The sequence below is a fragment of the Nannospalax galili genome, unplaced genomic scaffold (assembly GCF_000622305.1).
Source record: "Nannospalax galili isolate Female #2095 unplaced genomic scaffold, S.galili_v1.0 scaffold2424, whole genome shotgun sequence".
NCBI lineage: Eukaryota > Metazoa > Chordata > Mammalia > Rodentia > Spalacidae > Nannospalax > Nannospalax galili.
Genome location: NW_008351700.1, coordinates 106,199 through 133,273, shown reverse-complemented (window position 1 = coordinate 133,273; position 27,075 = coordinate 106,199). Strand labels below are relative to the sequence as shown.

Below are 27,075 nucleotides of genomic sequence, written 5' to 3'. Positions count from 1 at the left end.
AGAAATAAAAAATAAAAAAAATTACTTGATGTAAATTGTAATAGAGGTGCAAAAACTTCTGCATGGCCCTTAGAATAAATTTATCTTTTTATCTATGGACATGTTTGCTTCAACTCATGTCCATACATTGACTCACTTATACTTTCAACACTGAAGGCAAATCACCTCTTTTTTAATCTTTCAACCCTTAAGAACACTTTTCCAAGTATCTCTCTGAAGCAGCAGGACCACACCTCTTTCCAGGATGTAAAATAACTAGTTCAGTCAGTGCACAGTTGAAAAGCTCCAACACATGAAACAGGGGAGCAGAGACCTCACAGATCTGTGTCTAGTTGTCTGGCTTATTGAGGTCAGAGCTTTTACAAAGGGATCAAGTTGTCCAAAAGAACCTGATGTCTCTCTTTATATTCAGTCTTTCTATACGGTTGTTATGCTTACTTTATAACTTAAAAGGAAAATTCCAATTCAGCTGGGTTGCCTACAGCATAGAGAAGCATTTATAAAATAAGTTATAGACTTAAAAGAGTCTGTCTAGACCTGGGGAGATAGTTTTGTCAGTAAGACAGCTGCCGCCAGGTATTAGAACCTGAGTTCAATCCCTAGCACCAGTGTAAAAAGATGCACATGGCAGCTCGTGCTTGCAATGAGCTGGGGAGATGAAGATAGACAGATCTCTGGGGCTGCTGCTCAGACATCCTAACTACCTGGTGAGTTCCAGACCAATGAGACAATTTACCTTAAAAAATGACTCCTGGGGCTGGAGAGATGGCTCAACAGTTAAGAACACTGACCATTCTTCCAGAAGACCTAGTTTCGAATCCCAGAACCCACATGGCAGCTAACAACTGCGTGTCACTCCAGTTCCAGGGGATCTGACAGTCTCTTCTGTCCTCCATGGGCATTGCACGACATGGGTGCACTTACATGCAGGCATAACACTCATACACATGAAATAAAAATAATAAACAAAATATTATTTTAAAAAATGGCTCCTGAGGAACAACATTAAAGGTCAACCTCTGGCCTTCATATGTGCATAACACATGTGCACATACACACACACACACACACACACACAAAACTTCATTCATTGTCTATACACTGAACCTACTCCAATGCAAGCCCATTCCAGTATAATTTGGAACGCTAGGATCAAGTTTGGATGAGAAGGATCCAGGCTGGAGGGTCTTCTTGATTTGTACAGTGGCTAATGGGATGTAAGGAGGCTTATTTATAAGCCTACCAAATACTACCTGCCCCATGACTTCCCACAGAAGCTAATGTTCAAAATGCTTAAAGCCTACTAAACAATAGTCTACTAGCTTCTTCCACTACCACATAGCCTTAACCATCCTATTTCCCCTGTTGCTTTTTAAAATTATTTCACACATATAGCTTTTAAAACCTTATGTTAGAGAAACCATTTACAAATCTGATTTCTAGAACATCTGAAGACTACACATATATATATATTCTTTCCTTCCTTTCAAAGTCACTTTGTGAGTTAAAACCATCCTTTATTTTGCATGTTGTCCTGTGTGAGAAGAGCTAGGCTACATGGTTCCTCTCTGCTCCCCCAGGACATCACCATGGGACAGGTGGGAATAATTGAGAGTCCTTGTCTAAACGATTCTCCATTCAAATGTCTCGTGCATTCATACTCATTGGGCTCTTTCTATCTTGCACCACATAATATCTCATCCTCCAGGATTCTCCAAATGGTGAAGAACTTTCATCAGTGGTGATCTTAAAATGAACTTCCTACATGGTGCCATGGAGACACACACACACACACACACACACACACACACACAAATTCCATAAGACCCAGTTGGGAGATGCAAGGCTTCTTATAACTGTATCCTGAATATTACTTATATTCTATGACTACAAAATGTAATTAAAGTCAGTCCAACTTCAAAGCAATGGGAGAAGCAGATGCACTTCTTGATAGGAGAGTAAACAAGAAAAGAATAAATTGGTGTTAATTACATTGTATATAATTCACAATGCAGAAAAACCTCTCTTCCACAATTAGTGTTACATTTCCACAAAGGTGTAAAAGCACTGTTGAATGTCTTTAGTTCCTTACAAAGTTTTATTTTAAAAAGTCTTTTTACTTTTACCTATTGCTTCTCTTATAGGATTCAAAATTCAGCCAAGAGAGCTGTGCTTGGGACCTCCTGTTATGACTTTATTATAAAACAAGCTTGTGGGGCTGGAGAGATGGCTCAGTGGCTAAGAGCACTGGCTGTTCTTACAGAGGACCTGGGTTCAGTTCCCAGCACCCACATGGCAGCTAACAACTATCTGTAACTCCAGTTCCAGGGGATCCAACGCCTCTTCTGACCTTCATGGGAGCTGCACAACACAGTTGTAGTGTACCTACCTACATGCAGGCAATATACTCACACACATAAAAGAAAAATAATAAATAAAATATTAAAAAGAAAGCTTGTCTTTTGAACTTACGCTCCTCTTGAATTGAAAACTTACGTTCTCTTGAAGCATGACCCTCAGTTTCCTCAAACTTTTGAAAAATCTTTCTGTGTCTAGACATGCCTAGACACTCGAGACTCCAAAGGGCAAGTGCAAGATGTGCTGAGCAGAGCCTGGCACTTAGGACATGTACAACACGTGTTAAGTCTCATTTCTTCCCTTTTCTGACTACACAGTTAAGCCTGTGCCAAATATCAGATTATGATTCCCATCTACAGATCATAATACCGAAGGCCAGAAAAGTTAAGGGCTTGCTCAAATCCATGTAACTAATTGTGAAGGAATTAAAACTTCTGCCCAGGTTTTCCAGAACTGTCTACAGAATTCTTTCAGTTAAATTGAGGATTATCAGGGTGAGTTTACTGAATTCAAATGTATAAAGAACAGATTCTTCAGTGAAAGAAAGAAAGCCACAAGAAAAATAAGAGTTCCAGTGTTGGTGAGGGTGGGTATCAAAATAGAAATAGAGTGCCAAAATTCACACCACCTATTCACAAGTTTTGCTTGGAGCCCACCTCCTTATTTATATTCTCCAGAAATACTCTTAGAGTATTGACTCTTACAAATATATACAAAGAGAGGCTAGGGATGTGGCTCAGTTGGTAAAGTGCTTTCCTAAAATGCACAAAGCCCTGAGTTCGATCCCCAGTACCACACAAAACTGGGTATGATGGCGCATGTCCGTAATCCCAGCACTAGGCAGGAGAATCAGTTCAAGGTGACCCTCAGCTACAATGGTGAGTTCAAGACCAGTCTGGTCTATGTGGGACTCTGTCTCAACTATCACCACCCCCTCCCCACACACACACAAAACAAAGGATATTCTTTTGGTTTCTACCACTAGTCAAAAATTCTCAGCCTCATGTTGCCCACTCCAACTCTATTAATCCCTCACATCCTGCTTATAGCGAACGGAATGCAAAATTCTGCTCGCCTTGTTCTTCAGCTCTCCCAACAGGACGTCACTGCTGTGTATCGGTTACTAGGTGTGGGTTTCCTTCTGCTCCGGCTTGTCTGCCTTCCCAGTGATGAAATGAAGCCTTCCCCAAGGAGAGGGCCCAACACCATTGCCTTCTGCCTGGTCAGCCTGTGGCAGCCTTTGCTTCCAGCAACAACAGGCTGCGTATCCATAACAGAGGCAGCAGGAACCTGCGATTTGGCCCTTTGCAACTCTGTCATGTAGCCAACACGCTTTCCCAAGCCTTTCCCCAGAGCCATAGCCGCTGATGTCTGGTGGCCCTACCACCTGATGTTTGTGTCAGCAGATAACAGGAGCCTAGGCTCCTCACTCCTTCACTCAACAGTCTTGTGACTGTACAAACAAAGGTCACTTCCTTTATTGATGTAGCTAGGGGACATCTGCAAAGAAATAAAGTCATCTTCAGCCACAGGCATGATGTATTATTTCAGGGGAGCAAAATGTATAAATTCTAGACAAATTTGTGACATTTTTACACAATTCTGGAGTAAGAAGCAAACAAATACTTAAACTTTTATTTTGAATTACATTACTTAAATTTTTATCTTAGTGTTCTTTCCTTAAATTCTTATTTTGAGTTATATTACTGATACTCCATGTTTATTAAAACATATATTACTAGTGTGAGAAATCCACTTTTAAATTAATTTAACTATTCTTCTTATGGATATATGAAAAGTAGGATTTGGTATTATCTTTAAAGTAGTTCTAAGCAGTGTGTTTAATGTCAATTTCACCAAAGCAAGTAAGAGGTAAAAGAAAAAAAAGTATACCACATTTAGCTATTTAAAATAGTCACACTGAGGTATAGTGAATGGTTATTCACTTATGATCACAACACTCAAGAGGCTGAAGCAAGAGGAGTACAAGTTCAAAGCCAGCCTGAGCCATATAGGAATATCCTATCTCAAAAACAGAGAAGAAGAGAGAGGTGAAAGACAGTAAAATATCAGCTGCATGCAATCTATCGTCATATCTTTTAAGGCTAGTCAATAATTCTCAGTCTCTTGTTGCCCATTCCAGCTCCCTACTAATCCCTCACATCCTGCTTATAGCTAATGGAATGCAAAATTACCTATCCAATTAGTCACTTACTATAAAATATTAAAGAAAACAATAACAATAGCAATCACCTATAATCACACAATCTTGACATAGCTACTGTGAGTACCTTAGATAGAGACCCTTCCAGGCCTTGCCTGGTGTGTATATACAGTTTTTTTTAATACAATTGAGATCTCTATAAGAATTCTTTATATTTAACAGAATACAATCATTATACACTGATAAATGTACACCTACAGTTCAGAATATCATCCCTTTTCATTATAAAGAGAAAAACAGATAAAATGTAAGTATTCTTCAGCCCCATAACCAGTCAAATTTTTCTTTGACAGCAACTCAGCAAGCAGGAATTACATGCCTCCTGATGGGAGGTAGTGGGAGGTTCCCACTTCACCTCTATGACCTTCTTGTCTGAAATGTTCACTGTAGTCAAATCATGAAGAAGCATTAATCCAAAATGGAGATGTATGAAACAGTCCCTAAGGCTCATGTGTTGAAACGTGGTCCAACAGATGGTTAATCCAATCACTGAAAGGTAATTGGATGGAGACAAGGGCTCTGATCTAAACAATAGATTAATTCACTGATGGGTTCATAATTTGATGGTACTATTGGGAAATGGCAGAAACTTTCAGAGGCGAAGGCAGTTGGAGGAAGTGGGTCACTGAAGGCATGTTCTTGGGGGCTATATCTTGTTTCCAGGTTCTTCTCTGTTTCTCTCAGCTTCCTGGCTTCCCTGAAGTGAGAAGTTCCATCTCTGCCATGGCCTTCTACCATGATATTCAGTGTGGAGCCAGCTATGGACAGAAACCATGAGCCAAAGTAAATCCTTCCCCTTTAAGCTACTTATCTCCAGCATTTTGTCACAATGAAAAACTGACTAACAGAATAGGACATTCTCCAGCAGGGCTACTCAGGACAGTGTTCAAAGAAGAGGCAGTGCCCAAAGGCTTCAGACAACTGATGATACATAATAGCCAATGCCACAAATAAAAACACATTAGAATTTGAACCAAAAAAGAAAAATTACCATGAAAATATTTTAGGAAAATGAAAACACATTTATAAATGATATTACTGAATTATGATTATTTTCTAATGTGGTAATGGTTTCATGAAAGAGAACATACTTGTTCTTGGACGAGGAGATATTAAGAAGTGAAATCTTATTACATCAGCAACCTGCTTTCAGGTTTAGGAAAAGGAATGAAAGTATACACACACACACACACACACACACACACACACATATACACACACGAGAGGCAAGTCATCAACAGACATTCATTGCACATTCTTTCAACTTTTCTGTGGGTTTGAATGCTTCAAAGTAATATGCAATATATTTGCATACATGTTACACATGGGTATACATATTTCCATCTAAACTTCATAACAAAATGTGTTTCTATTATATGCTTGTTCTATCATCTATTTAACAAATTCTTGATTCTCAACATTTTACTTATTCCTGTTTTTAACTATATGAGCATGTTTGAAAGATAACTCTTACAGTGGCTACTTGCCTGTACCCTTGTTTACTTAAGGTAAATTCCTACAGGAACTGCTCAAGTACATACATGTATTTGTTATCATTCAGTTTGTAGCATTGTTACCTACAACACAATTATCTGATTCAGCCCTGAATATTTTCTGTGGTCCTCAAACCCTAAGACAGTAATTTTCATAAGGATTACAACTGTCAACTGATAAGGTTTCTAATTCTGGTATTTTATTTCAATGGGTTATTTATTAAAAGAAGTATTCTCAGTTCTTAACAATACCCTGTAAAAATTCTTTGCATTCCTATGGACATCCTAATCAGTACTGAAAACAGTTTTTTTTTTTTTCCTATTTAGTTTTATTCATAATCATAAACTTAACTCTGCAATCCAGCTAGACTTGGAGGGGAGTAAGGAGAATATGGAACCCAAAGAACTGCATTGAGACATCGAGAGCACAAAGGTTATGGGATACTGCGAGCAGATGGGGCGGAGGGTGCTCTCCTGAGCTACAGAAGGAATGGTCTGGTGGTTAAGATGCACACAAGTGAAAAGTATTAGAGCTGTCCACAGTCAGAGATGGTGATCTTCTTGCTGGTCTTGCCATTCCGTGACCCAAAGCGCTCCATGGCTTCCACAATATTCATGCCTTCTTTCACCCTCCCGAAGACCACGTGTTTGCCATCCAACCACTCAGTCTTGGCAGTGCAGATGAAAAACTGGGAACCGTTTGTGTTTGGTCCAGCATTTGCCATGGACAAGATACCAGGACCTGTATGCTTCAGGATGAAGTTCTCATCCTCGAATTTCTCCCCATAGATCGACTTGCCACCAGTGCCATTATGGCGTGTGAAGTCACCACCCTGGCACATGAATCCTGGAATAATTCTGTGAAAGGAGGAACCCTTATAACCAAATCCTTTCTCTCCAGTGCTCAGAGCACGAAAGTTTTCTGCTGTCTTTGGAACTTTGTCTGCAAACAGCTCGAAGGAGACGCGACCCAAAGGCTCGCCATCAACTGCGATGTCGAAGAACACGGTAGGATTGACCATGGCTGACAGCGAGCGGCTACAGGGGACAGCGGCGTCTGCAGAGCCTGAAAACAGTTTTGACTGTTGTTAAATTACCATACAAAAAGTTGTCAGTTACTTGTTCCTGCCCTGTCCTTCTGCTCTTCATTTCTGGCATTAACACATCTTTGATCATTGTCCCCAGAAGATGTGGTACTTCCTTAACCCTACCAGAACCAGACACACCTGATGTGAGCTGCAGCCTTTGGCGCTTTGTGAGACTATTGGAAGACATGGAGTCTGAGTTCTGCCATAGAGATATCACAGTTTGACCTCTTGTCTCCAGAACATTTCCCATCAGTCACTTTGAGACACCTACCCCATTGAAATAACACCTACACAGCCTAGACCAAACCTCAGCCAGTCTCATAGCCTTCAAAAAAGACTTGGGCTATTTAACAGGCTATGCTTACAGCTATTTAACACATTCAGATGCAGCAAATGCTTACTCCTTCTCTCTCTATCTTCCTCCCTCTCTCCTCTCTGTCACTCTATCTCTCTGTCTTTGTTACACACTTATGCGTGCACACACACTCTCTCTCTCTCTCACTCTAGCTCTTTCTCTCTTGCTCTCTCACATATAGAGAATATTTTTCAGGACCTCACCACCTCACTCTAACTGAAAGACCAAAAATGAAAGGAAAGTTAAGAAAAATAGACATAGTCCTTTTATGTAGTTTATTTTTTGCCACCAAAAGTGAAATACTTGACCCAAGAATCCAAGCCAGTTTTATTTTAGTTGGTTCTACTTCAAATAATAATCAAGAAAGTTTCCAATAACTGGACTCAAAGTTACCATTTATGGAAGCACTGAGATAAACTCATGCCTGGTTCATGCTTTTCACAAGTTGCAGGATCAATATTTTCTGTTACTGGTTCTAATGTGGTACCCAGCCCACATCACGCTGACTAATAACAGAATGCATCCAAAGAAAACAGATAATGAGTTCTATGGAAATCCTTAATCCTTCTCCAAGAGTGGTTATTTTTCTTAGGCACTCATGGGAGCTGAGGGTTCCAATTCCTCTTTGCAGTTCTTTTAGCTGTTCCTCCACACTGGCTGTGGTTCTTCTACTGACTTACGAGGTACAACACGCTGCCTCCCAGATGCAGAGCCGAGGAAGAATGTACATAGGGTTAAAGCAGCCTGTGAAAAGGCCACAGAGATGCAGATCCAGGTAAGGTGTACCAGGGGCCTGGGCCACAAGCTACACCCTCAGGCAAAGCTCATAACCTGTCAGACTCACAGATTCCAAATTTGTGCTCTGGCCACATTTCCTTAAACCCACAGATCTCCTGTGTGGATTAGGCAGAGAACACTATAAGCAACAGAAGTCACACAACATTTATTTTTTTGGCATACATTACTTCAAGGGAAAATATTTAGTCACTGAGATGATTTTGTGATTTATATTTAAGAAAAAGTCCATTAAAAACCCAAGGGGAGTCTTGGTTTAAGATTACCATTAAGTAACAAGCAAAGAGGGAAATTTTGATATTAAAGAAAAGTTGTTTGAAATTTATTTTTGCTATTAAAAATAATTTAAGCAAGGTAAATACTATTATCTATGTTGTTCAAAATCAAAAGATAGGCACATACTAATTTCAAAGAACCTTGAAAGCATATTTGTTTTGCTATGAAGTCAGAATTCAGTGAGAGATGACAGGCTGCAACCTTCTTCCCGGGGTGATATATCCCTTGGCAGGGATGTTTCTGAGCCAGGCCATAGAGAAAACAGCCCCAGCTGTTCCACTGAGAAGTTATGTGACAGTGGACGATTGCATCACTACTCTGATCCTGTTGCTTTCTCTACCCACTAGGGATAAAAATCATTTCTTTATGTGCAAATGACTGATTTTTCAGTAAGAATTAACATCCTCACTCAGATTTGGAACAACCCCTGACCCCAAAAGTCTATCTTGCCTCTCCAACTCCAAGTAGAAATAATCAAGACATTTCTTCAAAATACTGTAATTCAGTTTCTTTGTAAAATTCAGCTTTTTTTAACCTTCCAAAGAAGTTACAAGAGCACTTGGTAGCATATCTAGTGTATATAATTCTCAGTGTCTTAAAATCTATTTCCTGGGAACTTGAATTATAACACCTTTTTTTTCTGAAAGTAGAGGAAATAAGAAGCTTATGATGCTAAATATATCTTTTTGAGGTCGTCAAAACCAGTGCAAACAACAAGAAACTTGGGGACCTCATCTCTGGTTCCTTCAGTACCTTGTGCTCTGAACTCTTAGTGAGAACAGCTCAAGTCAGATGGTATGATGGTGTCTGCTGTAGTTTCATAGACCTCACCCTTGAAATAGAAGCAATTTCAAGTGTTTTCTCCTTTCTTTACATTTGCCTTTTTTTCCCTGTCATTTCCTTTTACTTTGTCTTCCAACTATCTGACCCTCTGTGGAATGGGATCTTGATATATCGTTACTTACAAGAATAGATTTCATGTCTGGCTCAGGAAACAAGTGTTCTACCTTTATTTCTCATTCAAATTCAGTAGGCCATAGTCAGTCCTATCCCCAGATTGCCTCTATTACTGAATAAAGACCAGAACTGAGTTATCTAACACAGAGAATGAAAGAACTTCAAGGCTGACTTGAGTTTGGTCAAGAAACAAGTTGGTTAGACCATGACATGAGTTCATTTTTCAAAATCTTGTAAGTGGTATGTAAATCCTTCTATCTGGAAAGGAGTTCATGGCATTATTTCCTCCCATTTTACTGCTAGTTTGTGTCTACTGTCTCTAGAACCTGGTTCTTTCAGTTATCAAGAAAATTGTATATGTCTTATAGCTGTTGCCAGTGTCTACCCTCAACACTGCTTCTATGTTCCTCAGGTTTCAAGGGTCTCTATCAATTCAAGAGTAGCAGATAGTGACCATCTAGACACCTCTGCCACAGAGAATGAGTGTTGTAGCCCAGCCCTGGGTATCTAGATAAAATGAAGTCCAGATAACTTGGCAGAAAAGGACTATAGATTTCATGTGTCATAAACTGAGTCCTTAAGCCATGGGTTAGCAAACAGAATGCTAGTAGATTCTTCTGAGCCTCACTCTGGCATTATTCATTTTCTTTTTATTTATTTTTATGTATATTTTTATTGACGTTTTCTGCATTTCATATAGAACATCTTAATCATCTTTATACCACCTCCCCTATCCTCCCCAAACCCCTCCCAGTGGATTTCATGCATTCTGTCATATGTGTTAAGACCTATCAAGTCAAATTACTGTACCCATACATCCCTCAGTGCAAGTCAGTCAGCCTGGGGTCTAGCCAGCCTATATAGAGTCTCTCCCTTAAAGAAGAAACTCTCCCTCAACTGGCAGTAATCAGCTGCCAACCGTTCTTCAGTTAAAGTTGGGGCCTGCTGCCCATTTCCCAAGTTCTATGCTGGGATTTTGTCTGCTTGGGTTTGCATGGGTCTGGTGCATGTTGACACCATTGCTCTAGGTTTATATGAGCAAGGTCCCAGGAGCCTGAAAGACTCTGTTTCCATATGGTCATGCACATCCTCCCCTGGCTCTTACAATCATTCTACCCCTCTTCTGCAATATCTCTGAGCCTTAAGTGGATGAAGTTTAATATAGGAGTCCTGTCCAGGACCCACACTCTGCAGAATCTTATTCTCTATGTTTTGGCCAGTTGTGGCCTTTTGTCTTCATTGCCCTCTGTTGCATGAGACAGCTTCATTGAGAGTTGAGAAATGCATTAGTTTTCTCTCTACCACTTGTTCCACTATGTTCCATGAACCTTAGGCGTAGACGTTCCACTGTAGATGTGTCACTTAGGGTTGAGCATCTCTGTGTGTGACCAGTTGCAGAACTCTGTAACAGTCTCTGTCTGTTGCAAAAGAAGCTTCTTTGATGAGTGGTGACTGGCATACTTGTCTGTAAATATAAGGATCCATATTTAGCATGTAGTAAGAAACAAATTATTGACATATCCAACAACCTGGTTGGGTCTCTAGAGACTTACAATACATAAAGAAAGCCAATCATAGAAAGTTACACACTGTATAATTCCCTTTATATAACATTTTGGAAAGGTTAATGAGTGGAGAACAAGCTGGTCATTGCCAGGAGGCTGATGAGCAGGTGGAGCTGGAGGGAAATTATACATGGACTCAAAAGGCTATGATGAGCTAACTCCACCAAGAGGGTAGTGATCTTTCCCATCACTGTGTCAGTGCCAACTTCTGAGTGTCATAACAGTTGCAAGTTGTCATCAATGGAGGCTTGGATAAAAGAAACATAGGGTCTTTCTATACTATTTCTCAGGGCCTCCTGTGAAGCTACAATTATCTCCAAATAAAAATTTAATTAAAAGATGAAAAAGGCAAATCAAAAATTTTATTTGAGAATTTAATCAGAAATTAATGAACATAGGTGGTAACTACACAGGGCAAAGTATTTCACAGAACATTTGAGCTCAGTATTGTGGTTGTACATACTTTCTAGGATGTAGTTTGAAGACAAAATTCAAACACATTTGAACTTTTAATCTTTAAATAAATTTTTTCAATTTTTTTATTGAATTTTGTGCATTTCATATAGTACATCTTAGTCATGGTTAGCCCCCCTCCCCTATATGCACCCCCATACCCTCCCTGCCAGATTTCATGCATTCTATCATATTTTAAGGCCTATTGGGTCATGTGTGTTCCCAGATGTCCCTTAGTGTGTGAGTTCATCCACTGAAGCCTAGTCAACCTATTTAGCATCATGACCAGTTGCCAAAAGTTCCTCAACTAAGATTGGGGCTTCTTACCATTTCCCCACTTATATGCTGGGGTTTTGACTAGTTTGAGTTTGCATGGGTCTTGTGCATGTTGTCACTATTGCTGTAAATTTATATGAGCAAGTTCCTGGCTGCCTGAAAAATTGTCTCTGTGTTGTTATCCACCATCTCTGGCTCTTTGAGTCTTTTCACGCCCTCTTCCACAATGATCTCTGAGCCCCGGGTAGCTGAGGTTTAATATAGGAGTCCTGTCCAGGGACACATACTCTGAGGTCTCTTATTCTCTACATTTTGGCCAGTCATGACTTTCTGTGTTAATCACCATCTGTTGCATCAGGAAGCTTTGCTGGTAAGAGTTGAGAGATGCATTAACTGCCCCAGTTCTGCTATGGTTCCTGAGCCTTAGGTATAGGATACATTGTAGATATGTTGCTTAGGGCTGGGCATCTCACAGGCACTTACCCTCTGCTTTGACCAGTTGTGGAACACCAATGGTTTCCATCTGTTGCAAAAAGAAGTTTCTTTGATGAGTGATGAGAAGTACATTGTCTGTAAAACATAAGGATACATATTTAGTATAAGGTAAGAAATTATGTTTGTCTACATATGTAACAGATGTAAGTTTTTCTCTAGGATCTATATGACCTCTCTAACCATGTGAATTTGGTTATATCTGCAGCACTACACATGAGAGTGCCCTCCCATTGAGTGGGTTTTAAATCCAATTAGATGGCTGTTGATTTCCCCAGAAATAAAAGCACCACTACCACACAGAGAGCATGCTGTGCTGGTTGTGGTTATTAGCTCTTTACAGCTGGGTTGGACCATTGATTGACTTTATACCTTAGCAGCTTGCATAGTATCCTCTGGTACTATGAGAGCTAGTCTTCAGGGAGGAGGCTTCCAGATCAGTTAGAGCTCCATTGCTCTCAGTCCTGGGTCCAAAGTACATCCTGTATTCAGCGATAGGGTGTTACCTTCAAGTTCTAGAAGGCAACCAGAAGGAAATGTAGTAGTTCAAAAGTCTACTGAAAAATGCACTGAAAAATTCAGTGTATAGTTGAAGGCTATATAACAAGAAACACAGTGCCAGACAAGAGAAACTTCAATTTGTTGGTCAGGGTAGAGACTCCCAAAATAACAGAGGCTATTGCCACAGTCCTTGATTGCCTCAGAACTTGAAGCTAAAAATTTTATTAAATTTTTGTATATTAATTTTTATTTTATTTTTGTTGAATGTGATTTTCATACAATATAGTTTGGTAGTGCTTAGATCCCCTCTACTCTCTGCACCACCTCATTGCCCCTGCCTAATTCAATATACTCTCATATATCTATATCCTATAGAATCTGATTTATATCCCCAAATGTCCTTCAGTATAGGTTCATCCATTGGGCCCATCACAAATCCTATCCCTGTAAGACACCATCTTTCCTCCTCCCAGCAGCCATCAATTGCCAAAAGTTCCTTAGGGTGTATTGGGATTTCTTACCAATTTCATCAGTTCTATGCTGGAATTTTGTCTGGTTTGAGCTTGCACGGGACTTGTGCATGTTGTCACTATTGTGAGCTCACTGCCCAACTGTTTGGAAAACCCCGCTTCCCTGTGGTCATCCACCACCCCTAGCTCTTACAATCATTCCATTCCCCTCTTCCTCAATGATCCCTAAGCTTTGGAAGGCAGAAATTTGATACAGGTGTCCTATTCAGGTATAAGTAGTCTGCAGCCTCTTATTCTCTGCTCATTGGCCAGTTATGGGTTTCTGTGTTAATCACCATCTGCTGCATAATGAAACGTCTCTGGTGAGAGTTTAGAGATAAATTAATCTTGATAAGTATCTCTTTCACTAAGTTCAGGCATTTTCTTCTATGATTTTATTAAAAATATATTCTGTGCCTTTGGCCTGGGTTTCTTCTTCTTCTATACTTATAATTCATAGGTTTGGTCTTTTTACAGTCTCCCGGAGGTCTTGCATATTCTGTTCCTGGATTATTTTAGATTTAGTGTTTTCTTTGATTGAGTGGTCCACTTTCCCTAGCTTGTCTTCAAGATCTGATAGTCTTTGTTCCATTTCCTCCAGTTCTTTTTTTCATCCATCCTCTAAGCTTTTTATTGGAATTTATAATTTTTTTAATTTCAAGCTTTATTTCAGATTGACTTTTCTTCAGATTCTATTTCTTTATTAAATTCTAGTCTCATATTTGAATTGTTTTAGTTATTTCATTCAACCGTGTTTTCGCAGTCTCCATTCAGTTTTTTATTCATATCCTCTTTGAGCTCCTTGAATGTACTTATAATTGTTGTTTTGAAATCACTGTCTCGTGCATCCACTTGGTTGCCATGTCCAAGAAACATTACAACAGGGTTGTTAATTTCTGTATTAACCATATTATCTGAGTTGTTCATGTTGTTTGTGTTTTATCCACTGAGACTTGGGCACCTAGACTTCTGTGATGATGAGCTGTCCGCCTGTTACCCGCAGCCTCCCCTAGGGAGACAATCAGATGCGACAGGGAGCCAGTCAAACAGGAACTCGTTTATCTCGTTTATTACAGGAGTTACAGGGCTTATGAAGGCAAAAACCACAAAGGAAAATCCCCTCCCCAACCAAGTATCCAATCATATTAAAGGTGAACTTGAGCATGCAGTCTCCTCTCCATAGCACAGCATAGCGTTCACGAGGTGATCACGCGCTGCCAAGATGCATGGAAATGGCAGGAGCCAATCAGCAATTCTTCAAAACAAGTCTGGCCATTTTCTGGCCATTTCCTCTAGGCACCAAACGTTTGATCACACCCTGGCCATTTCCTCTAGGTGCCATCCTGCCTCGCCCCTGACCTCAGGCCCCTGCAGAAGTGGTCTCAGGTGCAACTTTTGAGTTGAGATTCCAGGACTGACAGAACAAGGTCCTGGATCAGCAGGATGGAATGGGGGCTGAGTGGTGAATGGATTGGTTGGTAAATTAGGGTGAGAGTTCGCAGGTCTGGGGCACACAGACCTCAGATGGTGGGCCACAGGGAGGTCTTAGGGACAGAGTTCAGGGTGCAAGTGTGGGGTGAGAAAGGATCCCAGAGAATCCTGCAAAGACTAGAAGGGTTCACAGATCCAGGATGGGATAGGATCCCCTTGACCCAAGGAAGACTGAAGGCTAAGATGGTGTGGTGCTAGGGAGTCTCAGGGTTGAAACTCAGAAACAACCGCAAGTTTGAGGCAGGGAAGGATTCCAGAGATCCAGCTGATTCTCTTCTTGAAGTGCCTTAATGGGGAATGCTCATATTTTTCTGGTTTTGCCACACCAAATACAGACCAAAGGGGAGTTGTCCTGCTGAATTCACTCATGGTTGAGTCAGATCCATCCAAAAAATAATGCTTAGAGCAGTGTTGAGACAGTAATAAATGTCTTATGGCATGTTTTCCCTCACATATTACACAAAGAAATCCCAGTGTTTCTAGCTTGCTTAGATCTTGTCCCCTGGTTTGAAGTAAGATTGCCTCTCTCTTTCTCTCTCTCCTACTCCCAAATTTTTAGGAGGTTATGGGGTTTTTTTCCCATTATGTCTAGCCAGTAGCAAAAGAAACCAACTTGTACTTGCATGACTAAAGTATTCATTTTTATCTTGTGTACATATATATGGTACCTGTTTAATTGAGGTAAATAGTTTTCAGTTTTCTTTTAGCCTTATTATCCCTATTTCCAGTTCCACATGATACTAAGTCATGTAACAAAAACAGCTGCATGTGTGTATCTGGAAGAGGACCAATGAGCCATCCTTACCATGTGTTAAAGTCACTCCATGACCAAAAGTCAAAGCCAACATATGATGAGTTGAGCTAAAGGGTGTTTAACTTAATGAATTTGTATCAGTGAACCTGATTGTCCTGAGCTTAGAATAAACCTAATTGAAAATTAGCACTCCTAAATATTTCAATTGTACTTGACTGCTAGTTTGGCCACAAATGGGCATGTAACTTTTCCTTGATTCTTCTATAAATCATTTCCAGGTAAAACATTGAAAATTAAAGAAATATTATATCATCCTGACTCTGATTAATCTTAAATTATTATAGTCATAAAAGCTATACTTTTAAATTCCTACTAATTGCTTCTATTGTTACATCAGTAGTTTTAAATAATAAACATTTCATAATGCATTTTGTGCCTGTGGCTATTTTTAATTAGAAAGAAACTAGAAGAAAAAAAACTGAAATAACCATGTCTTCCAAAATACCCTATAATCACAATTTTCAATTTTAGGAAAATTATAGCAAAATATTCTTTGAAGCTGGATTGGGTGAATCTTGGAGCATCCTCAGTTCTTGAAATGGAAATGATCATTTATAGGTAATATTTGTATCTTCCTGTTTGTGTTTAATGTAGTTCTATGAACAAAGCACTACTAAAAAACAAATTAGCAAAGTATAAAATAGCTTACTGAGGTAATTTTAAAACTTAAAAAAACTATTACCTATAGCTAGAGCTGGAGAGATGGTTCAGTAGTTAAGAGTGCTTGATGCTCACTCATCTTGTTCCTCAAGTAACAAGCCAGGCATTCTGCCTAGCTCCAAGGGAGATAAATACAGGTAGATCCCTGCAGCTTACTGGATTCCAGCCTAGCTGAGAAAAACACAGCCCTGGGTTCAAGGAGTAACCTTTCCTCAAAGGAATACGCAGAGTGATATAAGAGGAGTGATATATGCTGTCCTCTGGACTCTGAGCAAGGAAAAATGCATACGTCTATATACACATATACACTCACACAGAGAGACATACACATATGCATACAAAGAAATAAATACATAGACAAACATTTTCTACTTATTTGTAGTTATAACCCTTAGCCATTCTGGATTAACTCTGTATTTGGGGTTTAAACTATCACAAGGTCCCTGAAAGAGGCAATAAGACAGATCAGAAAGAGTAACCAAACAAAAGTCAGAGATACTGTTCTTGTTAGTTTTCTGTTGCTGTGCTGAAATATTCTAACCAAGGGCAACTTTGGGAAGAAAAGGCTTATTTGGCTTATACTTCCAGGTCACAATCCATCACTGAGGGGAGTCAGGGCAGGAGCTCAAGCAGGAACTGAAGCAGAAGCCATGGAGGAACACTGTTTACTGGCTTGCTCTCCTGCTGGCTCTGGCTCACCTAACATTTTTATACAGCCCAGCCCACCTGCCTAAGGATGGTATCGCCCTCAGTGGGCTGAGCCCGCCTATGTCAACTAGCAATCAAGACAATGCCTCACAGACATGCCCACAGGCCAATCTGGTGGAGAAATTCTTCAACTGAGGTTCCCTTTTCCCAGGGGTGTCAAACTGACAACCCAGATTAGCCATCACAGACACAGAGATAGACACAAGACTTTGATACTAACAAGACAAAATAGGGAGAGAAGCTATTTGCCTGCTGAACTTCAGATTCTTACTTTGTAAAGTTCTGCTTCACAAGTCCATAGCCACTTGACAAACAGCCTCACAGTGATCACTTGTGCTGCACTGTCCAACACAATGGCCAATGCCATGTACATATTTATCATTTCACTTTTTACATCATCTTCTTTGACCCCCAAAATAATCCTGTTCTGATTTGATCAACAGATGAAGCAGGGCCACCATTATTGTTGAAGGCATAAACAAGTGAACGACTCTGCCAGAACCAGACACAGCTAGTAATAGAGACTGGCAAAAAGTTCAGGTCTCCAGTATTCAGGAGAAAAAGCTTTCTCCTGGAGTACTCATCACAGAAATAAGGCCATATCACTACCCTCTGGCTTTGGTAAGACTATCTGGCATCTGTCCCCATGTTTCAGGAGAATGAGGATGATTATTTGCACAGCCCTTTAAATCAAGTCTGAATTTCTCTCATGCTTTCCTCCAACACAACATGTAGCCCTGGGCTAGGGATCTACCCATGGACTGAAGACCTACAAAGCTGAGATACTCTGGGCGTCAGGCTGCAGGACTTCCTGGGAATCCTGTGAGGGAAAAATGCCAGTGAAGTTCTTAAACTCATTGGAAAGGAAAGAGAAAGGCAATAAAGTTTATAAATAGTCTCCTACTGAAGTTTTCCCAAAGAAAAATGAGGTTTTTCGGTCCTCCTCTTCTCAGAGCCCTTTTTCTCTAATATCTCTTGGTTGTCATGGATACAATAAGATCATTAAGAACATTGTTATCTCATTTCCATATTATCTTCCTATTCCCATGGGAAGCTAGTGTCCCATTCCTAGAGGAGTTGTGGAGAAGTGAGTAACAGCAGGTCTGCAAATACTTGTGGACACCCTAAAATATCCTGACTTTTCATACATTGTAAATTACAAAGAATTTTTTCTTTTTCTTCAAAGATTTCAACAGACATATTTGTTAGAATCTAAATCCAAGCTAAGATTTATTCCCCAGAACTTCACTCCTCCTTTCAACCTATTTTGACCACATTCTTTTTATGCCCCTTTCTTCAACCCTAAGTGGGGAAACTGATCAAACGCATTCTGCACATTCCACCAAGCCCACAGCCTCCCAGCTGCAGGACTATGCTCACAGATGCACAGACCATCTCCAGTTTCCCCAAGGGGAGCAGTTTCCCTGACTGGAGGAACTCCCCAGACACACCCTTTTCCCCAACTTGCCTGACTCTTGCAGCTCCACCGTTGCATGTTGCCATTTTTCTGTCTCAGATACCATCAGGTGAAAAGGAGTCTTCTTCATATTAGCAGAAAGAACTTCCCTTCAGTCCCTCTTTGCATCACAGTTTTATCTTCATAATCAATGAAGATTCAACAGTTGCTTAATTTCTCTGTCAAGATTCTGCCCAAGATGAAGTACCGGGACACATCCATGTTTTTAGTTGGGAAAAAAAAAAAATCACTTTCCCCAGTCTGTATGTGAAGAGTTTGGCAGATGAAAATTCAGAAACGCTGACAATGAGGCAAGTGTTTAATCCTGGAGAAAGTCCTTCACACGAATGCAGTTGACGTAGAGGAAAGGAAACCGCAAAACAGCAGGGCAATAATACTGAAGTCTGGGTTTACACACACCACAAAAAAAGGAAATTCAGAGCTGACTTCTCAGTCCCTTTTTATAACTCATCACAACAGGATGCAACTTGCAGATGCTGTTCTCTTCATTACCTTTGGGAAAGATTACAAATGTATGGGCCAGATTAATACAAATAAGGCAAATGCCTGCTTACTCTTGGCACTTGTATAATTATGTTCCTTTTAAGGTATTGACAGCACTTTTTCTTAATCTTGGTGATAAATATGCAAGAATTTGGTTCAGTGTAAATTTTACATTATCCCTATAAATTCTACATGTTATCGATAATAAAAGAAATAAGAGGTCATGTACCTGCTTCATGTCCGTTTCACCAACCAAACGTAAGATAATTTCCTCCTTCCCTTTTCTAGAGCCATGCTACCACTACAGTCTGCACAAACTTGCCTGAAATACTAAGTTCTTAATTTGTATCTCTGCTTTCTACCCCTGTCCTCTTTCACTGTTTTCCACCCAAAACTCCATGTGATCCTTTATAAGCATCAACTGGCATTACTCTCTGCTCAAACTCTCCAGTGATTTCTATTCAAAGCAGACACACCATAACGTGGGCTGTTGCATTAGCTATTTTTCCTGCTGCTGTGGTAAAATACTATGACAAAACAACTCCAGGGAAAAGGGGCTATTTCAGCTCTTAGTTGACAGGTGCTGTCCATCATGGCAGGGGTGTCACAGGATCAGGAGTTTGAAGCAGAAGGTCATGAAGCAGCCAGTCACACTGCATCGGCAGTCAAGTGACAGATGCTTCTGCGCAGCTCACTTTCTCCTTTGGATTCAGTCTAGTCCACAGAATGTCACTCAAGATGGGCAGGCCTTCCGCCTCAGTTGAGCTAGCCAAGATAACCCCCTACAGGCATGCCTAGAGGCCAGAATCCTAGGTGATTCTAGAGCTCATCAAACTGACACCGAACCCTAACCCTCACAGCTATGCGGCCTTAAAGGGCCCAGGCCTGCAAGCACTCTGGTCTTGCCAGCTGGCCCACCCCTTCCATCTCTTCTTTCTTCAGTCTCTTCCAGCTCCTTGAACTTGCAGCCCACACTTGCCTCAATGGCTTGCAGCTTTATACAAAGGTATCCAAGTAGCTCACCATGTACTTTATTCCTATTTCAATTCTTGTCAGATAGGCCCTCCTTAACCATGCATTCTATTGTAACTTTATTCCCCTGGTCTGTGTCTTCTTCTTCTTCTTAAAACAGTACACAAAATGTATATACTTAGCCAGGTGTGGTGATGTAAGTCTTTAATCTTTGCATTCAAAAGGCAGAGGCAGGAAGGTCCGGGTAAAAAGGAGGCCAACCTGGTCTACACAAGAAGTTCCAGGCCAGCTGGGCCTATAAGGGGATGCTGTCTCAAAACAACAACAATAACAATGCATGCATTTATTGCTTTTGTTTGTTTATCACTTCAGTGAACTGTGAGCTCCATGACATCAGAAACTGTTTTATTCACTATTGAGCAGTACCTGGCAACATAGTAGGAGTTGTAAAAATATTTATTGCAATGCGTTCTTTTGATCAGGCTTTAAGCTCAGCCAAATCTCCCACTAAGTTTTAGGTTTACCAGACTTTCTGTGGTCCACTCAGATTCTTACAAATGATCTCTGGAGGTAGAATGATGACAGTTTAAAGAAGTCCCTTGGGCAAAAATGTGGGCTCATGAAAACAAACAAGGAAATAAAGACATTAGTGAACTTTGGAACCTAAGCGTGGCCGGGCATGGTGGCTCACAACAATAATCTCAGTACATAGGAGGCTGAAGTAGACAGCTCACCATAGGTTCAGTGCCAGCCTGGGCTACATAGTGAGTTCCAGGACAGCCTGAGCTACTGAGTGAGACCCTGTCTGAAAGAACAAAGAAAAAGAGAAAGAAAAGAAAGAAAGAAAGAAAAAGGAAGGAAGGAAGGAAGGAAGGAAGGAAGGAAGGAAGGAAGGAAGGAAGGAAGGAAGGAAGGGGAGGGAGGAAGGAAGGAAGAAAGAAAAAAGAGAGAAGGAGAGAGAAAAAGAAAATCTAAGTCTGAATTATGTCCTTAAAAAACAAACATAGGGGCTGAGGAGGTGGCTCGGTTGACAAAGGTCTTGCATACAAGAGGACCTGAGTTAGGATCCCTAGAATGCCAATAAAGAACTAGGCATGGCAGAACACGCCTAGAATCCAAGTACTGAGGAGGTGGAGACAGAAGGATGCCTGGGGTTCAGTGGCCAGCCAGTCTAGCTCAAGGTTCAGTGGAAAGCAATTGAAGAAGACAGTGCTAACCTCTGACCCCCACATGCTGCAAGCACAGACACACAGATACACACACACACACACACACACACACACACACAATTAGAGAAAAAGAATATAACTGTGACCTGTGTGTGAAGTATGTGACTAGCCTAGCTATTATGAACCAAAAGTTTATAACCCTCCTTGATTCAGCTGTCTTCAAGTCAGGAATGGGTTCTTACTAGACCGTGGACTTCCCAGTCTCCTGAAGTGTGAGAAATAAAAGTGTGTTGTTTGATCTGCTTACTCTATGGCATTTTATTATGGAAGTCTGACCTAACACAAAGGCCATTTAACCTACAGGAAAGGAAAAGGCACACTCTCAGCTATCTCTGATCAATAACTTTATTTAAGGTCAATCAATATAAATAGGAATGAAGGTACTTGAGAATTAAATTATTATGAATTTTAATGCATGAAATTCAAATAATAGACTATTGGGAAAAATTATATCAATCTCGAGAAAAAGAAAAGAGGAATTCATAGCCATGGGCCTGATGTCAAAATGAATGCTACTTCAAAACTTACTGCTGCATCTGTCTTTTCTACTTTTTTCTTTTCCTTACTAGAAAAGTCTAGTCCTAAATTTAACTTAGTTGATTTTTACTAGCCTGTGTTCCAAAGATCTTACTTCTTAAGCTCTGTTGAAAACAACAAACTAAAAAAGAAACCATTAATTCAGATCAGTAGATGACAATAATATTTTAAATTAGATTTAAATCCTTGACACCATATGTCTATATTACAAGAACTAGTTACTATAAATTAGTCTGAGCTTTATATTTTATTTAATGTTTTAAAAAATGTAAAGCCATCAAGTAAAGGTGCTTGCCTCCAAGAATGATATTCTGAGTTTGACTCTGGGACCCACATGGTAGAAGGAGAGAATTAACTCCCACAAACTGTCCTCGGACTTCCGTATGGGTGCCACAGAACAAACAGCAAAGAGATAGAGTGAGTGACAGAGAGAGGGGGATATTTAAAATTGTTTAAATCAAAATTTCTATAAGAAGATAAATTCATTATTCATATTTCTTTGTGAAATTTTCAACTGAGAATACTTACAAAATGAAATTTTTTCATCTTAGAGAACAAGACAAATCATTTTTATCTATATGTTTAAACTAAAAAGATCGTTTTATAGGGTTAGTAATAAGATAGTGCATATGTAATATATGTAATAAATACTGACATTCAAAAAATAGTTTCTGCTTCCTACAGGGTCCTAGTAGAGATGAGTGTTTGATATGAATCAGGAGATCTTAATTTAAATCTTGTCTCCAGCAATAATCAGTACTGTTGCCACTTTGGAAAGTCATTTAATATTTTGTATCTTTTTCTCTTATCTGTGAAAGAACTACTTAAGCATTATTGTAGATTCTAGATTTATGAGCCCATATATGGTTTTATCTGGAATGGTTTGATGCATTCTTAATCTGAATTTATATAATTGTAAGCACAAATGCCCCCAACAACACAGTTCTAAAATATATGAACCAAAACTTATCAATGCTAAGGGAAAATAACAAAAATATAAGTCAATCAACAAATGGTGCTGGTCAAACTGTACACCTGCATGTAGAGGAACGAAACTAGATCCGTGTTTCTCATCACACACAAAACTCAACTCCAAATGGATCAAGGACCTCAACATAAGACTCAATACCCTGAATCAGGTAGAGGAGAAAGTAGGGAATACATTAGAATTTATAGGCACAGAACAGGGGTTTTGAATAGGACACCTACAAGTAAGAATTAAGTCCAATAATTGACAAACAGAACCTCATGAAACCAAAAAACTTCAATACAGCAAAGGGCACCATCATCAATGAAGAGGCAACTACAGAATGAGAAAAAAATCTTTACCACACTTACCTCTGAGAAAGGGTTAACATCTATACATAGAGAGAGAGCTCAGAAAACTAAACATAAAACACACAAGTAACCCAGTTAAAATTGGGGCAAGGACTTGAACCGGGAGTTCTCTAAAGATGAAACACAAATGGCTGAGAAATACCTTTTTTAAATGCTCAACATCTTTAATCATCAAGGAAATGCAGATTAAAACCATTTTGAAATTTCATCTTACCCCACTCAAAATCGCTAAGATCCACAAAACAAACAATGAGTACTGGTAAGGATGTGAAGAAAGGGGAACTCTTACCCACTGAGAGGTGGGAGTGAAAACTGATATAGCCACTATGGAAATCAGTGTGGAGATTTCCCAAACAGCTAGAAATACCTATCTACAATATCTACCATAGGATCTAGCCATACCACTGGGGCATATACATGTTCATTGGTGCCCTTTTCATAATAGCCAGGAATTGGAAACAACCTAGATGCCCATCAATTGATGAAGGGATACTGAAGGTGTGGTGCATATACACAATGGAATAATTCAGCTCTTTAAAAATGAAATTATGAAATTCACAGATAAATGAATGAAACTGGAAACAATCATCCTGAGTGAGGTAACCCAGACCCAGAAAGACAAATGTTGATTATTCTTTCTCATAGCTGGATACTAACTTTGAAATCTTAGATATGTATGTTTCAATTCAAAAATCTAGAGAGGCTTCCTGGGGCGGGGGGAGAGGTAGAATGCAGTGAGATAAAGGGAGAAAGGGAAATAATACAGTAGGAAGGCTTAGATAGGATGGGGACGGGAGGGCAGAGGAGGGACTATTAGCAGGGATAACTAACACCAAAGGCATTTAGAAAAAGCCATATGGAAACCTACCACCTAGAAACTTCTTAAAGTTTTGTATATATACATATACATTATAAAAAGAGATTAAGAAGTTACATTAAAATAACAGGAGGACAGTGCCTCTACTAGACACTATAGACTAGCAAAGTAAAATCCCAATGCCAAGAATGAACTCCCTCTTTTGAAGCTGTTGACCAGAGGTCCCATAGACCCTCAAACAATACTGGTCATTGTCCCTGCTCTTGGTTACTTACCAGAACTTGACAGACAGTGAGATCTTATTCCTGAAGACACCACATACATGAGCTGTTGAACAAAGACAGGGAGATCAAGCTGGTACTGACTTCAAAACCTCATCTCTACTATCTAGTTTTCATAGTGCTGGAAGGTGCTATGCATGCTACCTGAAAAAAATAAAATAAAAACTCACCAGCCTCACCCAGCTGTGAACACTGCAAGTTACAACAACTGGCCTACCACAATATGCCCACTGGTGCAATAAGGACACAAAAATCATGGGAATAACCACCCAGTTTCTAATTGGATTTAAGTCTGCTTCATTGGATGGAGATATTGATATCAAGCCAAGGAACCTGAGGCCAGACAAGTCACAGGTCATAGTGGAGAGCCTAATACTATTATCCAGCTAAATAGATAGTGTGTTAAACTGACCCCTAACAACTTGTTATACCCACAGGTGAAAGCATCACTTAGTTCCCAGGAGAGAAGCTTCCTCATGCAGCAAATGGTGATTAACACAGAGACCCACAACTGACCAATGTGCAGAGAGAGTAAGAGACTGCAGAGTGCTTAGCCCTGAATAGGACACCTATATCAAACTTCTCCCTCCCTTGGCTCAGGGATCATTGTGGAAGACAGAGCAGAAAGATTTGTAGGAGCCAGAGGTGGTGAACAACTCCAAGGAAACAGTTTTCTAAATCCTAGTATAGACATGGTAAAGAAGGTAAGAAACCCAACCCTCCCTGAAGAAGTATTGGCAATCCATGGCTGCTTTAAAGGGGAGAGTCAGTCTCATTTAAGGGTGAGACCCTTGGTAGGTTAACCAGGCTCCAATGAATGGACCCACATGGAAGGACATTTGGGGACACAAATTTGACTATAGGTCTTAATACATATATATTAAAGTGTATTAAATTGCATGGGGGTAATTAGGGGTACAGATAGGGTAGCAAATACAATATGATAAAAATATATTGTATGAAATTCACCAAAATTCAATAAAATAGCCAAAATAAGAAAGACAATAATAGAGAGGGATTGTATTTAAAAATATATATGTATGAAATTGTGAAAGAACAAATGAATTTTAAAAAGAAAATATATACATATATATAATTATTCAACAATAATAGAGGACAGGTGGAGGCATACTGCCAAGCATATGAACAAAATCAGCATCATTGTCCTTCAAGTGAAAACATTCTTATTCACCTGTGACAAGGAAGTTAGTGACCATTTCCAGAGCTATGTACTGTGGAAAATGTGTTCATACTCAGATGCTCCCGCTGTGGTTTTAAAACCAAGAAGAGCAAGGTGTCTCAGTTCCCAGCACATACTTTTATTAAGCATGCAATTGTAACTGCATTGGTGTACAGTGGTGAGCATAGCTGCCTTCCAAAAGTCCTGGGATAGTCAGTCATACTTGGATCCATGTCTCTCCCCAGCGGGGCCCTCCAGCCAAGGCCAGGCTATGACATTGTCCCCTGTCCTGCTTAGCTTGGTCTTTGGCTTAAGAGAAAAAAGCATGTCGCCAAAAAAATCAAACTGAAAAACAGACTATATTTTAAGTCTCTATTTGGATTCTTTTAAATGAGCATCTGATAGTTTTGTAACTATATCTTTCACGTTATTTATTAAAAGAGAAAATGGGGCATATTTAATTTTAGTGACAGCTTTATGGATGTGTGTTATTTTCTGAGCTTTTCAATATATCTGAAATATTTCAAAATTAAAAAGTGGTTAAAAATATTTCACATTAAAATGTGTTTGTGGGTCTGGAGAGATGGCTCAGCAGTTAACAGCACTGACTGCTCTTGCAGAGGACCCAGGTTCAATTCCCAGCACCCACATGGTGACTAATAGCTTTACATCCATGTCCAGTTCCAAGAGAACCAACGCCATCTTCTGAGGGCATTGAATGACACAGATGCACTCACACACATGCAGGCAATACACTCATACACATAATATTAAAAAATAACAAAATATTTTAAATATTTTTTGTGGGGCTGTGTTTGTGGGCTGGAGAGATGGTTCAGTGGCTAAGAGCACTTGTTACTCTTGCAGAGGACCTAGGTTTGGTTCCCAGCACCTACATGGCAGCTAACAACTGTCTGTAACTCCAGTTCCAGGGGCTCTAACACCTTTTTCTGTATTTTCCAGGCATTGCACACATGTGGTACACATATACACACGGGCAAAACATTTATACACATAGAATAAAAATTAAGTTTTAAAATTTTTAAATGGGGCTGAAGAGATGGCTCAGTGGTTAAGAGCACTGGCTCCTCTTGCAGAGAACCTGGGTTTGATTCCCAGCATGCACATGACAGCTAACAACCAATTCCAGGGAAATCCAGTGCCATCTTCGGATCTCCATGGGCAATACATAACACAAATGTACTTACATACATACAGACAAAACACTCATACAGATAAAGTAAAAATAATAAAATATTTTTAATTAAATAGAAAGTTTTACACATATTCGTAACTGTAATATGTCTCGTTAACATGAGCACATTTTGTTTTATTTTTATACTTTTTAAAATTTTTTATTTTTATGTGTTTAAGCATTATGCTTGCATGTATGCAAGTGCACCTGTGTCATGCAAAACCCACAAAGGACAGAAGAGAGGGTCAGATTCCCTGGAACTGGAGTTATAGACCATTGTTAGCAGCCATATGGGTGCTGAATTTTAAACCCAGGTCCTCTAGAAGACCACTCAGTACTTGGGGTTTTTTTTAATTATTTATTTAAAAACCACATACTTAATAGAAGCATTTCATTACCACAGCATTGACATATTCAATAACAATTTCCAGAGCTAAGATGCATCTCTTTCAAAATTGGCTCTAAATTTTTAGGTTTACAGTTGAATTAATACAGTTATACAATATTGTACTCAGTATAAACCCTATAAGACATAAATTAAATGATGTTTT

At 39.6% G+C, this 27,075-nt stretch overlaps 1 protein-coding gene across 1 annotated transcript in view; it reads right to left on the bottom strand.

The window, feature by feature from the left end:
- Window positions 1-6,380: 6,380 nt before the first annotated feature.
- LOC103746527 (peptidyl-prolyl cis-trans isomerase A) overlaps window positions 6,381-27,075 on the bottom strand; it is a 90,072-nt gene continuing 69,377 nt past the window's right edge. The window contains exons 2-3 of the mRNA XM_008848743.3: window positions 8,199-8,262; window positions 6,381-7,141 (exon numbers count right to left, since the gene is read on the bottom strand). Coding sequence (XP_008846965.2) covers window positions 6,603-7,141; window positions 8,199-8,262 — 603 coding nt within the window. The 3' untranslated portion in view covers window positions 6,381-6,602. The remainder of the gene's footprint in view (window positions 7,142-8,198; window positions 8,263-27,075) is intronic.